The sequence below is a fragment of the Coregonus clupeaformis genome, chromosome 15 (assembly GCF_020615455.1).
Source record: "Coregonus clupeaformis isolate EN_2021a chromosome 15, ASM2061545v1, whole genome shotgun sequence".
NCBI lineage: Eukaryota > Metazoa > Chordata > Actinopteri > Salmoniformes > Salmonidae > Coregonus > Coregonus clupeaformis.
The window spans coordinates 32,576,945-32,593,667 of record NC_059206.1 but is presented as its reverse complement, the minus strand read 5'-3'; the positions used below and the strand labels follow the sequence as shown (position 1 = coordinate 32,593,667).

At 39.8% G+C, this 16,723-nt stretch overlaps 1 protein-coding gene across 1 annotated transcript; it reads left to right on the top strand.

Annotated features, from left to right (window-relative positions):
* Positions 1-463: 463 nt before the first annotated feature.
* LOC121561539 (calponin homology domain-containing protein DDB_G0272472-like) lies at positions 464-15,537 on the top strand. The gene is made up of 8 exons (XM_045225441.1): positions 464-1,239; positions 5,440-5,445; positions 13,384-13,452; positions 13,723-14,106; positions 14,258-14,326; positions 14,461-14,535; positions 14,773-14,850; positions 14,951-15,537. Exons 4-8 carry the CDS (start codon positions 13,767-13,769, stop codon positions 15,535-15,537), a joined length of 1,149 nt encoding a protein of 382 aa, XP_045081376.1. The 5' UTR covers positions 464-1,239; positions 5,440-5,445; positions 13,384-13,452; positions 13,723-13,766.
* The last annotated feature ends 1,186 nt before the right edge of the window (positions 15,538-16,723 follow it).

Here is a 16,723-nt window from a genome sequence, read left to right as displayed (position 1 = left end):
GATTGCAACTCCACCCCCTTTGGCAGTTCTATCTAGACGGAAAATGTTATAGTTGGGGATGGACATTTCAGAATTTTTGGTGGCCTTCCTGAGCCAGGATTCAGACAAGATTCAGTAATTACTTATCTGTCTTATTTGTTTATTGACAACCAATAAGACAAGACAAAGAACAGACCAGAGTGTTAATCTGATCCTATAAAGAAGTACAGGCCTTGTGAACAGCAGTGTGTCTTCAAGGCTCCAAATTAATTCCGTTTCTTTACATTTATCAATACTCTCCCCAAATGTTCTCAAGGTAGGTTGGATTATGATGTATAGATGTTCTTCAAATTATCCTGAATTTACATACCATAGCCCTCCCACAATATATCTGCCATAGGGCTCAACAATTCACACACCAAAATTAAAATGGAACAGCTTGAATTCAGCTTGATGTCACAGTATGAAGCATTCAGTAATTCTCAGACTGCTCACATAGTAGCACTGATTACATCCCTTTCCCTAGATGTACATTAGTAATGAATGTGTTGAACAGTCATTGCAGTATGATGTGTGGTATTTGATTGAATAATGTAATGTGACAGATTCAATGAACAATAATAACTAATGCATTCTGTTTTACATGATCATTATTCATGACTCTCCATCTTGGATAATGGATGATCTGAAGACCGTGAGTAATTACTTATGTCTTTTTTGTTTATTGACAACCTATAACACAAGATAAAGAAAATACCAGAGTGTTAATCTGATACTATGAATAAGTACAGGCCTTGTGAACAGCAGTGTGTCTTCTTCAAGGCTACAAATTAAATCAGTTTCTTTAGATTTATCATTACTCTCCCCAAATGTTCTCAAGGTAGGTTGGATTATGATGTATAGATATTCTTCAATTTATCCTGAATTTACATACCATAGTCCTCCCACAATATATCTGCCATAGAGCTCAGCAATTCACACTCAAAATGAAAATGGAATCAGCTTGAATTCAGCTTGATGTCCTAGTATGAAGCATATAGACGTTCTAAGACTGCTGACATATTAGCACTGATTACATCCCTTTCCCTATATGTACATTAGTAATGAATGTGATGAACAGTCATTCCAATATGATGTATGATAATTCATGAAGTTATGTAATGAGACAGAAATTCAATGAACAATATTAACTCATGCATTCTGTTTTACATTATCATTATTCATGAATCTCCATCTTGAACAATGGTTGATCAGTTGCGGGTGAGTAATTACTTATCTGTCTTTTTTGTTTATTGACAACCAATAAGACAAGACAAAGAACAGACCAGAGTGTTAATCTGATCCTATAAAGAAGTACAGGCCTTGTGAACAGCAGTGTGTCTTCAAGGCTCCAAATTAATTCCGTTTCTTTACATTTATCAATACTCTCCCCAAATGTTCTCAAGGTAGGTTGGATTATGATGTATAGATGTTCTTCAAATTATCCTGAATTTACATACCATAGCCCTCCCACAATATATCTGCCATAGGGCTCAACAATTCACACACCAAAATTAAAATGGAACAGCTTGAATTCAGCTTGATGTCACAGTATGAAGCATTCAGTAATTCTCAGACTGCTCACATAGTAGCACTGATTACATCCCTTTCCCTAGATGTACATTAGTAATGAATGTGTTGAACAGTCATTGCAGTATGATGTGTGGTATTTGATTGAATAATGTAATGTGACAGATTCAATGAACAATAATAACTAATGCATTCTGTTTTACATGATCATTATTCATGACTCTCCATCTTGGATAATGGATGATCTGAAGTCGGTGAGTAATTACTTATGTATTTTTTGTTTATTGACAACCTATAACACAAGATAAAGAAAAGACCAGAGTGTTAATCTGATACTATGAATAAGTACAGGCCTTGTGAACAGCAGTGTGTCTTCTTCAAGGCTACAAATTAAATCAGTTTCTTTAGATTTATCATTACTCTCCCCAAATGTTCTCAAGGTAGGTTGGATTATGATGTATAGATATTCTTCAATTTATCCTGAATTTACATACCATAGTCCTCCCACAATATATCTGCCATAGAGCTCAGCAATTCACACTCAAAATTAAAATGGAATCAGCTTGAATTCAGCTTGATGTCCTAGTATGAAGCATTCAGACATTCTAAGACTGCTGACATTGTAGCACTGATTACATCCCTTTCCCTAGATATACATTAGTAATGAATGTGTTGAACAGTCATTGCAGTATGATGTGTGGTATTTGATTGAATAATGTAATGTGACAGAAATGAGATTGAATGTAACTGTAATAACTCATACATTTTGTTATACATGATCATTATTCATTACCCTCCATCTTGGATAATGGATGATCAGGAGAAATACCATAGCCCTCCAACAATATATATGCCATATAGTTCAACATTTCACATAGCCCTCCCACAATATATCTGCCATAGAGCTCAACATTTCACATAGCCCTCCCAGAATATATCTGCTATAGAGCTCAACAATTCACACACCAAAATTTAAATGGAACAGCTTCAAATCAAATCAAATCAAATCAAATTTTATTGGTCACATGCGCCGAATACAACAGGTGCAGACATTACAGTGAAATGCTTACTTACAGCCCTTAACCAACAGTGCATTTATTTTAAACAAAAAAAGTAAGGATAAAACAACAACAAAAAAAAGTGTTGAGAAAAAAAGAGCAGAAGTAAAATAAAGTGACAGTAGGGAGGCTATATATACAGGGGGTACCGTTGCAGAGTCAATGTAGGGAGCACCGAAGTAGAGGTAGTTGAGGTAATATGTACATGTGGGTAGAGTTAAAGTGACTATGCATAAATACTTAACAGAGTAGCAGCAGCGTAAAAGGATGGGGTGGGGGGCAGTGCAAATAGTCCGGGTAGCCATGATTAGCTGTTCAGAGTCTTATGGCTTGGGGGTAGAAGCTGTTGAGAAGTCTTTTGGACCTAGACTTGGCACTCCGGTACCGCTTGCCGTGCGGTAGCAGAGAGAACAGTCTATGACTAGGGTGGATGGAGTCTTTGACAATTTTGAGGGCCTTCCTCTGACACCGCCTGGTATAGAGGTCCTGGATGGCAGGGAGCTTTGCCCCAGTGATGTACTGGGCCGTACGCACTACCCTCTGTAGTGCCTTGCGGTCAGAGGCCAAGCAGTTGCCATACCAGGCGGTGATGCAACCAGTCAGGATGCTCTCTCGATGGTGCAGCTGTAGAATTTTTTGAGGATCTGAGGACCCATGCCAAATCTTTTTAGTCTCCTGAGGGGGAATAGGCTTTGTCGTGCCCTCTTCTACGACTGTCTTGGTGTGTTTGGACCATGATAGTTCGTTGGTGATGTGGACACCAAGGAACTTGAAGCTCTCAACCTGTTCCACTACAGCCCGGCCGATGAGAATGGGGGCGTGCTCAGTCCTCTTTTTTTTCCTGTAGTCCACAATCATCTCCTTTGTCTTGGTCACGTTGAGGGAGAGGTTGTTGTCCTGGCACCACACGGCCAGATCTCTGACCTCCTCCCTATAGGCTGTCTCATCGTTGTCGGTGATCAGGCCTACCACTGTTGTGTCGTCGGCAAACTTAATGATGGTGTTGGAGTCGTGCCTGGCCATGCAGTCATGGGTGAACAGAGAGTACAGGAGGGGACTGAGCACGCACCCTGAGGGCCCCCGTGTTGAGGATCAGTGTGGCAGATGTGTTGTTAACTACCCTTACCACCTGGGGGCGGCCCGTCAGGAAGTCCAGGATCCAGTTGCAGAGGGAGGTGTTTAGTCCCAGGATCCTTAGCTTAGTGATGAGCTTAGAGGGCACTATGGTGTTGAATGCTGAGCTGTAGTCACTGAATAGCATTCTCACGTAGGTGTTCCTCTTGTCCAGGTGGGAAAGGGCAGTGTGGAGTGCGATAGAGATTGCATCATCTGTGGATCTGTTGGGGCGGTATGCAAATTGGAGTGGGTCTAGGGTTTCTGGGATTATGCTGTTGATGTGAGCCACGACCAGTCTTTCAAAGCACTTCATGGCTACAGACGTCCAGTGCTACGGGTCGGTAGTCATTTAGGCAGGTTATCTTAGAGTTCTTGGGCACGGGGACTATGGTGGTCTGCTTGAAACATGTTGGTATTACAGACTCAGTCAGGGACATGTTGAAAATGTCAGTGAAGACACTTGCCAGTTGGTCAGCACATGCTCGGAGTACACGCCCTGGTAATCCGTCTGGCCCTGCGGCCTGAATTCAGCTTGATGTCATAGTATGAAGCATTCAGTCATTCTCAGACTGCTCACATAGTAGCACTGCTTACATCCCTTTCCCTAGATGTACGTTAGTAATTAATGTGATGAACAGTCATTCCAATATGATGTATGGTATTTCATTAAATTATGAAATGAGACAGAAATTCAATGAACAATAATAACTAATGCATTCTGTTTTACATGATCATTATTCATGACTCTCCATCTTGGATAATGGATGATCTGAAGTGGTGAGTAATTACTTATGTCTTTTTTGTTTATTGACAACCTATAACACAAGATAAAGAAAAGACCAGAGTGTTAATCTGATACCATGAATAAGTACAGGCCTTGTGAACAGCAGTGTGTCTTCTTCAAGGCTACAAATTAAATCAGTTTCTTTAGATGTATCATTACTCTCCCCAAATGTTCTCAAGGTAGGTTGGATTATGATGTATAGATATTCTTCAATTTATCCTGAATTTACATACCATAGTCCTCCCACAATATATCTGCCATAGAGCTCAGCAATTCACACTCAAAATTAAAAATGGAATCAGCTTGAATTCAGCTTGATGTCCTAGTATGAAGCATTCAGACATTCTAAGACTGCTGACATAGTAGCACTGATTACATCCCTTTCCCCTAGATGTACATTAGTAATGAATGTGTTGAACAGTCATTGCAGTATGATGTGTGGTATTTGATTGAATAATGTAATGTGACAGAAATGAGATTGAATGTAACTGTAATAACTCATACATTTTGTTATACATGATCATTATTCATTACCCTCCATCTTGGATAATGGATGATCAGGAGAAATACCATAGCCCTCCAACAATATATATGCCATATAGTTCAACATTTCACATAGCCCTCCCACAATATATCTGCCATAGAGCTCAACATTCACACACCAAAATTAAAATGGAACAGCTTGAATTCAGCTTGATGTCATAGTATGAAGCATTCAGTCATTCTCAGACTGCTCACATAGTAGCACTGCTTACATCCCTTTCCCTAGATGTACATTAGTAATTAATGTGATGAACAGTCATTCCAATATGATGTATGGTATTTCATTAAATTATGTAATGAGACAGAAATTCAATGAACAATAATAATTAATGCATTCTGTTTTACATGATCATTATTCATGACTCTACTTCTTGGATAATGGATTATCAGGAAGACGTGAGTAATTACTTATTTGTCTTTTTTGTTTATTGACAACCTATAACACAAGACAAAGAAAAGACCAGAGTGTTAATCTGATACTATGAATAAGTACAGGCCTTGTGAACAGCAGTGTGTCTTCTTCAAGGCTACAAATTAAATCAGTTTCTTTAGATTTATCATTACTCTCCCCAAATGTTCTCAAGGTATGTTGGATTATGATGTATAGATATTCTTCAATTTATCCTGAATTTACATACCATAGTCCTCCCACAATATATCTGCCATAGAGCTCAGCAATTCACACTCAAAATTAAAATGGAATCAGCTTGAATTCAGCTTGATGTCCTAGTATGAAGCATTCAGACATTCTAAGACTGCTGACATTGTAGCACTGATTACATCACTTTCCCTAGATGTACATTAGTAATGAATGTGTTGAACAGTCATTGCAGTATGATGTGGTATTTGATTGAATAATGTAATGTGACAGAAATGAGATTGAATGTAACTGTAATAACTCATACATTTTGTTATACATGATCATTATTCATTACTCTCCATCTTGGATAATGGATGATCAGGAGAAATACCATAGCCCTCCAACAATATATATGCCATATAGTTCAACATTTCACATAGCCCTCCCACAATATATCTGCCATAGAGCTCAACAATTAACACACCAAAATTAAAATGGAACAGCTTGAATTCAGCTTGATGTCATAGTATGAAGCATTCAGTCATTCTCAGACTGCTCACATAGTAGCACTGCTTACATCCCTTTCCCTAGATGTACGTTAGTAATTAATGTGATGAACAGTCATTCCAATATGATGTATGGTATTTCATTAAATTATGAAATGAGACAGAAATTCAATGAACAATAATAACTAATGCATTCTGTTTTACATGATCATTATTCATGACTCTCCATCTTGGATAATGGATGATCTGAAGTCCGTGAGTAATTACTTATGTCTTTTTGGTTATTGACAACCTATAACACAAGATAAAGAAAAGACCAGAGTGTTAATCTGATACTATGAATAAGTACAGGCCTTGTGAACAGCAGTGTGTCTTCTTCAAGGCTACAAATTAAATCAGTTTCTTTAGATTTATCATTACTCTCCCCAAATGTTCTCAAGGTAGGTTGGATTATGATGTATAGATATTCTTCAATTTATCCTGAATTTACATACCATAGTCCTCCCACAATATATCTGCCATAGAGCTCAGCAATTCACACTCAAAATTAAAATGGAATCAGCTTGAATTCAGCTTGATGTCCTAGTATGAAGCATTCAGACATTCTAAGACTGCTGACATTGTAGCACTGATTACATCCCTTTCCCTAGATCTACATTAGTAATGAATGTGTTGAACAGTCATTGCAGTATGATGTGTGGTATTTGATTGAATAATGTAATGTGACAGAAATGAGATTGAATGTAACTGTAATAACTCATACATTTTGTTATACATGATCATTATTCATTACCCTCCATCTTGGATAATGGATGATCAGGAGAAATACCATAGCCCTCCAACAATATATATGCCATATAGTTCAACATTTCACATAGCCCTCCCACAATATATCTGCCATAGAGCTCAACATTTCACATAGCCCTCCCAGAATATATCTGCCATAGAGCTCAACAATTCACACACCAAAATTAAAATGGAATCAGCTTGAATTCAGCTTGATGTCCTAGTATGAAGCATTCAGACATTCTAAGACTGCTGACATAGTAGCACTGATTACATCCCTTTCCCTAGATGTACATTAGTAATGAATGTGTTGAACAGTCATTGCAGTATGATGTGTGGTATTTGATTGAATAATGTAATGTGACAGAAATGAGATTGAATGTAACTGTAATAACTCATACATTTTGTTATACATGATCATTATTCATTACCCTCCATCTTGGATAATGGATGATCAGGAGAAATACCATAGCCCTCCAACAATATATATGCCATATAGTTCAACATTTCACATAGCCCTCCCACAATATATCTGCCATAGAGCTCAACAATTCACACACCAAAATTAAAATGGAACAGCTTGAATTCAGCTTGATGTCATAGTATGAAGCATTCAGTCATTCTCAGACTGCTCACATAGTAGCACTGCTTACATCCCTTTCCCTAGATGTACGTTAGTAATTAATGTGATGAACAGTCATTCCAATATGATGTATGGTATTTCATTAAATTATGAAATGAGACAGAAATTCAATGAACAATAAACTAATGCATTCTGTTTTACATGATCATTATTCATGACTCTCTCCATCTTGGATAATGGATGATCTGAAGTCGGTGAGTAATTACTTATGTCTTTTTGTTTATTGACAACCAATAACACAAGACAAAGAAAAGACCAGAGTGTTAATCTGATACTATGAATAAGTACAGGCCTTGTGAACAGCAGTGTGTCTTCTTCAAGGCTACAAATTAAATCAGTTTCTTTAGATTTATCATTACTCTCCCCAAATGTTCTCAAGGTAGGTTGGATTATGATGTATAGATATTCTTCAAATTATCCTGAATTTACATACATTTACATTTACATTTACGTCATTTAGCAGACGCTAAATAACACAAGACAAAGAACAGACCAGAGTGTTAATCTGATCCTATAAAGAAGTACAGGCCTTGTGAACAGCAGTGTGTCTTCAAGGCTCCAAATTAATTCAGTTTCTTTACATTTATCAATACTCTCTTCAAATGTTCTCAAGGTAGGTTGGATTATGATGTATAGATGTTCTTCAATTTATCCTGAATTTACATACCATATTCCTCCCACAATATATCTGCCATAGAGCTCAGCAATTCACACTCAAAATTAAAATGGAATCAGCTTGAATTCAGCTTGATGTCCTAGTATGAAGCATTCAGACATTCTAAGACTGCTGACATAGTAGCACTGATTACATCACTTTCCCTAGATGTACATTAGTAATGAATGTGTTGAACAGTCATTGCAGTATGATGTGTGGTATTTGATTGAATAATGTAATATGACAGAAATGAGATTGAATGTAACTGTAATAACTCATACATTTTGTTATACATTATCATTATTAATTACTCTCCATCTTGGATAATGGATGATCAGGAGCAATACCATAGCCCTCCAACAATATATCTGCCATAGAGCTCAACATTTCACATAGCCCTCCCACAATATATCTGCCATAGAGCTCAACAATTCGCACACCAAAATTAAAATGGAACAGCTTGAATTTAGCTTGATGTCACAGTATGAAGCATTCAGTAATAATCAGACTGCTCACATAGTAGCACTGCTTACATCCCTTTCCCTAGATGTACATTAGTAATGAATGTGATGAACAGTCATTCCAATATGATGTATGATATTTCATGAAGTTATGTAATGAGACAGAAATTCAATGAACAATATTAACTCATGCTTTCTGTTTTACATGATCATTATTCATTACTCTCCATCTTGGATAATGGATGATCAGGAGAAATACCATAGCCCTCCAACAATATATATGCCATATAGCTCAACATTTCACATAGCCCTCCCACAATATATCTGCCATAGATCTCAACATTTCACATAGCCCTCCCACAATATACAGTTGAAGTCGGAAGTTTATATACACTTAGGTTGGAGTCATTAAAAGTCGTCTTTCGACCACTCCACAAATTTCTTGTTAACAAACTATAGTTTTGGCAAGTCGGTTAGGACATCTACTTTGTGCATGACACCAGTAATTTTTCCAACAATTGTTTACAGACAGATTATTTCACTTATAATTCACTGTATCACAATTCCAGTGGGTCAGAAGTTTACATACACTAAGTTGACTGTGCCTTTAAGCAGCTTGGAAAATTCCAGAAAATGATGTCATGGCTTTAGGAAGCTTCTGATAGGCAAATTGACATCATTTGAGTCAACTGGAGGTGTACCTGTGGATGTATTTCAAGGCCTACCTTCAAACTCAGTGCCTCTTTGCTTGACATCATGGGAAAATCAAAAGAAATCAGCCAAGACCTCAGAAAAAAATGTCTAGACCTCCACAAGTCTGGTTCATCCTTGGGAGCAATTTCCAAACGCCTGAAGGTACCACGTTCATCTGTACAAACAATAGTACGCAAGTATAAACACCATGGGATCACGCAGGCGTCATACCGCTCAGGAAGGAGACGTTCTGTCTCCTAGAGATTAACGTACTTTTGGTGCGAAAAGTGCAAATCAATCCCAGAACAACATTAAAGGACCTTGTGAAGATGCTGGAGAAACAGGTACAAAAGTATCTATATCCACAGTAAAACGAGTACTATATCGACATAACCTGAAAGGCCGCTCCAGCAAGGAAGACGCCACTGCTCCAAAACCGCCATAAAAAAGCCTGACTTTGGTTTGCAACTGCACATGGGGGACAAATATCGTACTTTTGGAGAAATGTCCTGGTCTGATGAAACAAAAATAGAACTGTTTGGCCATAATGTCCATTGTTATGTTTGGAGAAAAAAGGGGGTTGCTTGTAAGCCCGAAGAAAAACTCATCCCAACCGTGAAGCACGGAGTGGCAGCATCATGCTGTGGGGTTGCTTTGCTGCAGGAGGGACTGGTGCACTTCACAAAATAGATGGCATCATGAGGAAGGAAAATTATGTGGATATATTGAAGCAACATCTCAAGGCATCAGTCAGGAAGTTAAAGCTTGGTCGCAAATGGGTCTTCCAAATGGACAATGACCCCAAGCATACTTCCAAAGTTGTGGCAAATGGCTTAAGGACAACAAATTCAAGGTATTGGAGTGGCCATCACAAAGCCCCTGACCTCAATCCTATAGAACATTTGTGGGCAGAACTGAAAAAGCGTGTCCGACAAGGAGGCCTACAAACCTGACTCAGTTACACCAGCTCTGTCAGGAGGAAAGGGCCAAAATTCACCCAACTTATTGTGGGAAGCTTGTGGAAGGCTACCAAACGTTTGACCCAAGTTAAACAATTTAATGGCAATGCTACCAAATACTAATTGAGTGTATATAAAATTCTGACCCACTGGGAATGTGATGAAAGAAATAAAAGCTGAAATAAATAATTCTCTCTGCTATTATTCTGACATTTCACATTCTTAAAATAAAGTGGTGATCCTAACTGACCCTAAGACAGGGAGTTTTTACTAGCATTAAATGTCAGGAGTTGTGAAAACTGAGTTTAAATGTATTTGGCTAAGGTGTATGTAAACTTCCGACTTCAACTGTATCTGCCATAGAGCTCAACAATTCACACACCAAAATGAAAATGGAATCAGCTTGAATTCAGCTTAATGTCCTAGTATGAAGCATTCAGTCATTCTCAGACTGCTCACATAGTAGCACTGATTACATCCCTTTCCCTAGATGTACATTAGTAATGAATGTGATGAACAGTCATTGCAATACGATATATGGTATTTGATGGAATAATGTAATGTGACAGAAATTGGATTGAATGTAACTGTAATAACTCATACATTTTGTTATACATTATCATTATTCATTACTCTCCATCTTGGATAATGGCTGATCAGGAGCAATACCGTAGCCCTCCAACAATATATATGCCATATAGTTCAACATTTCACATAGCCCTCCCACAATATATCTGTCATAGATCTCAACATTTCACACTCCAAAATTAACACGGAATCAGCTTGAATTCAGTTTGATGTCCTAATATGAAGCATTCAGACATTCTAAGACTGCTCACATAGTAGCACTGATTACATCCCTTTCCCTAGATGTACATTTGTAATGAATGTGATGAACAGTCGTTCCAATATGATGTATGGTATTTCATTAAATGATGTAATGAGACAGAAATTCAATGAACAATTATAACTAATGCATTTTGTTTTACATGATCATTATTCATGACTCTCCATCTTGGATAATGGATGATCTGAAGACCGTGAGTAATTACTTATTTGTCTGTTTTGTTTATTGACAACCTATAACACAAGGCAAAGAAAAGACCAGAGTGTTAATCTGATACTATGAATAAATACAGGCCTTGTGAACAGCAGTGTGTCTTCTTCAAGGCTACAAATTCAATCAGTTTCTTTAGATTTATCAATACTCTCCCCAAATGTTCTCAAGGTAGGTTGGATTATGATGTATAGATGTTCTTGAAATTATACTGAATGTAAACTCAGCAAAAAAGAAACGGCCCTTTTCAGGACCCTGTCTTTCAAAGATAATTCGTCAAAAATCCAAATAACTTCACAGATTTTCATTGTAAAGAGTTTAAACACTGTTTCCCATGCTTGTTCAATTAACCATAAACAATTAATGAACATGCACCTGTGGAACGGTCGTTAAGACACTAACAGCTTACAGACGGTAGGCAATTAAGGTCACAGTTATGAAAACTTAGGACACTAAAGAGGCCTTTCTACTGACTCTGAAAAACACCAAAACAAAGATGCCCAGGGTCCCTGCTCATCTGCGTGAACGTGCCTTAGGCATGCTGCAAGGAAGCATTAGGACTGCAGATGTGGCCAGGGCAATAAATTGCAATGTCTGTACTGTGAGACACCTAAGACAGCACTACAGTGAGACAGGACGGACAGCTGATCGTCGTCGCAGTGGCAGACCACGTGTAACAACACTTGCACAGGATCGGTACATCCGAACATCACACCTGCGGGACAGGTACAGGTTGGCAACAACAACTCCCCGAGTTACACCAGGAACGCACAATCCCTCCATCAGTGCTCAGACTGTCAGCAACAGGCTGAGAGAGGCTGGACTGAGGAATTGTAGGCCTGTTGTAAGGCAGGACCTCACCAGACATCATTGGTAACAACATCGTCGCCTATGGGCACAAACCCACCGTCACTGGCCCAGACAGGACTGGCAAAAAGTGCTGTTCACTGACGAGTCGCGGTTTTGTCTCACCAGGGGTGATGGTTGGATTCGCGTTTATCGTCGAAGGAATGAGCGTTACTCCGAGGCCTGTACTCTGGAGCGGGATCGATTTGGAGGTGGAGGGTCCGTCATGGTCTGGGGCGGTGTGTCACAGCATCATCGGACTGAGCTTGTTGTCATTGCAGGCAATCTCAACGCTGTGCGTTACAGGGAAGACATCCTCCTCCCTCATGTGGTACCCTTCCTGCAGGCTCATCCTGTCATGACCCTCCAGCATGACAATACCACCAGCCATACTACTCGTTCTGTGCGCGATTTCCTGCAAGACAGGAATGTCAGTGTTCTGCCATGGTCAGCGAAGAGCCCGGATCTCAATCCCATTTAGCACATCTGGGACCTGTTGGATCGGAGGGTGAGGGCTAGGGCCATTCCCCCAGAAATGTCCGGGAACTTGCAGGTGCCTTGGTGGAAGAGTGGGGTAATATCTCACAGCAAGAACTGGAAAATCTGGTGCAGTCCATGAAGAGGAGATGCACTGCAGTACTTAATGCAGCTGGTGGCCACACCAGATACTGACTGTTACTTTTGATTTTGACCCCTCCTTTGTTCAGGGACACATTATTCCATTTCTGTTAGTCACATGTCTGTGGAACTTGTTCAGGTTATGTCTCAGTTGTTGAATCTTGTTATGTTCATACAAATATTTACACATGTTAAGTTTTCTGAAAATAAACGCAGTTGACAGTGAGAGGACGTTTCTTTTTTTGCTGAGTTTATATTCCATAGAACCCTGATCCTGACACAATAGAGTGTTTCTGCCATAGAGCCCAGTGCTGGTTATCACTTAACATGAAAATAATAATTTGATCGGGATAGGCCAATAACTAAAAAAAGATTATTAATTAAGTTAACCAGATCTTATTGGCGCCCACAGCCCCTACATGAGGGAGGCTTGAGAGACAGGAAACATCTGATTGGTCCTGTTTGTTCTGTATATAGTGATGTAGTCTACCAGACAGATCTCACCTCTCTTTTTTACACCATAGTCTCAGGTTCAGACTATTTACAACATGAGACCCAGGAGGACAAGTTGAAGAGGGAGGCATCAGCTGTTGAGCTTGGTAAGTATGAGAGAGTCTGGAGGAGAGAGGATTGGTTCAGGAAACATTAGTGATGTTATTCCTTTTTTCAGACTAATTCATTTGGTAATGTATCAAATAGTCAATAGATCAGTTGATTGTTGGTTCAGCTCAGATAACTGTTGACTGTAGAAAACAATTATTGTACCACCTCCATCAAATTATAATGTGTCTTTATAGGCATACTATTGAATTAATGAATTAATTGCTTAATCAAACAACCAATTAAATATGTTAATTGCTTTCTCTCAGAGTTGAAGATGGAAAAATAATTAAAAGAGATATTAAGAGATGAGATGATGAAACAACTAGAGGAGAAAGACAAACAACTGGATGATATGACCCAGGAAGTGAGAGAGAAAGAGAGACTACTGGAGGGAAAAGATAATGAAATAAAGGAGAAGAAGGTTGAACTAGGAGACAAAGACAAGAAAATAAAGGAAAAAGACCATCAACTAGAGGACAGAAACTATAGACTGGGAGAGAAGGACAAACTACTAGAAGAAAAAGAAAGTGAACTAAAAGAGAGGAGACAGGAACTAGAAGAGAAATATAAACTACTAGAGGAGAGCGAGAAGCAATTAAAGGAACGAGACAAACAAGTGGAGGATGTCAACAATGAAAATGCTAAACTGGGTAAGATTATTACAACCATTAATATATTTAGCCTACTGTACTTTCCTCAATTCTCAGGAATATTGTTTTACATCACTTTCCCTCTGCATCATATTTCTGTCTAAAGTCTTTAACACAGAATTCAGATGTTAGTCTTCCTTTGTTATTTCAGCTCAACAGATATGTGATGTGAAGACTGAGCTAGAGAGACTGAGAAGAGAGACCTCCGCCCAGATGACTGGTGAGTGAGATATGTGATACTTAACATTAACATTTCACGAGAAACCCAGAACTACCCTTAAGTAGGTCTATGTGCCTTCATGTGTCACTGAGGTAAATGTTCCCATTATAAATGGATGTTATTTGTTGTTTTAGAACATGGAGACACCTCAGATACAGGTTCCATACTCCCAGTCAGGAGGAGACACAGCATGGATGGTCCTCCATATAGTGAGTTATCAATATTGTCCTGCTTTCTCCTACTGTTTCTAGTCTATAGTGGACCATCCTTCACTTAGTGAGTTGTCAATGTTGCCTCAAACTGTCATCAATCTTGATATTCACTATTTTCTCCAATAATCTATATTTCACATAATGTGTAATGTATTTGTAGTTTGTGTATACTATGTTTTTAAATGTGTCTCTGATGAGTCAGTATGTTGACCAGTTCTCTATGTTGTGTTACAGTGGGAGGAGAGACCTCAGGTACAGACCACACACTTCCACTGAGGAGGAGAAACAGCATGGAGTTAATTCCTCCTGAAAGTGAGTTATGGATGTAGCTTACATTATATTTGACACTGTGTTGTACATCCTCCAGAAGGTCGGTGTGTTGAGCAGTGCTGTGTGTTGTGTTGTGTTGCAGTGGGAGGAGAGAGCAGCAGTCCAGACTCCCCAGTCTCTCCCAGTGTGTCTGAGCTGAGACTGGTGCTGCTGGGGAGGACTGGGGCTGGGAGGAGTGCAGCAGGAAACACCATCCTGGGCAGAGAGGAGTTTGGGGCCCAGGCCAGCCCTTCTGCAGTGACCCAGAGGAGTAAGAGGAGAGAGGGGGAAGTGTCTGGGAGACGGTTGGTGCTGGTGGACACTCCAGACTGGTTCTGTCCTGGACTCTCTCTGGAAGAGATGAGACAGGATGTGGGGCTCTGTGTCCGTCTGTCTGCCCCGGGACCCCACACCTTCCTCCTGGTCATACCAGTGGAGCCCTCCAGGGGGGAGGAGAGAGGGGTGCTGGAGAGAATAGAGGAGATGTTTGGGGAGGGTTGTTGGGAACACACTGTGATTCTATTCACCCATGCTGATGGCCTGAAAGAGCAGAGCATTGAGGAGTTTCTCCAAGCAGGGAGTCAGGACCTCCAGCAGCTTGTAGAGAAAATGTGGGAGCAGGTACCACGTCCCTCAACATTAAGGACAGGGCCCATGGCACTCAGGTCCCAGAGCTGCTGGAGCAGGTAGAGGAGATGGTGGCAGGAAACAGAGAGAGATTCTACAGCAGTCAGACCTACCAGGAGGCAGAGGACCAGGTCAGAGAGATGGAGGGAAAGATCCAGAGGGAGAAAGAGGAGAGGAAACAGAGGGAGGAGAGAGAGGTGAGAGATAGGCTCTAGAAGGAGTTGCAGGACTCATGAGGAAGATAGAGGGAGTGATCCAGGAACATGAAGGAGATATAAGAACACTCAGTGAAAGAACCACTGAACTGGAGAGACAGGTGAAAGAAGAGGGTAATGAGGAGAAGAAAAGAGAGCTGGAGAGAGAGCTGAAGAGAGAGTCTGATAGGAGGGAGGGGATGGAGAGAAAGCTGGAGAGATTTAGAGAGAAGAGAGAGAATGAGAGGAGGGAGATGGAGGAGAGACACAGACAGGAGATAGAGGAGATGATGGAGAACTATGAAGGAGAGGTCAGAGTTGAAGCAGAGAGAAACCTGATGAAGATAGTCCTACCTGAGTTACAGAGGAACATCTCACAGACAAAGATGGAGAGGGAGTTCAGCAGACAGATGGAGGAGAAGAATAGACAGATGAATGAGAAGGATATAGAGATGAAGGAGAAGGATAGAGTGATTGCGGAAAGGGATGGAGAGATAGAGGGACTGATAAAAAGACTGTGGGATATGTGCAAATGAGTTCTTGTAACTAGCCTGAAGAGCTACTCAGATACATGGAGAGGTAGGAGAAGAGAGAGGTAGAACACAGGGAGAAAAGTCACTTTCTGAGCACTTCTACAATGGGCAAATATGTATGTAAGGTTTCGTTCAAATCATTTTATGGGAGTATACATGAACAATTATGTTTGTTGAAAAGAGGGAACGGAGAGCTACATGCCAAACCTATTTGTGAGTTGCTCATTCAAACCATATAGTAACTAGCATCATTAGCATTAGGATTGTTTTCACATGGAATGAGGGGTTGGTTGTTACTATCAAGTCCATTATAACCACATTGTTCAGGGACATTGCCACTGCCAGTTTACACTAAATCCCCAGCTCTTTTGTGCTGTTGTTATAAAGACCTCCCTTCCCAGGAAATACAAACACCTTTGGCTGACATATCAAAATGTAGAGTGGAAAGCGTTTGCACATTGGAGAGACGTCGCCCAGACCTCTGTATAGATTGTTGATACCTGGCCAACATATCATTTACAT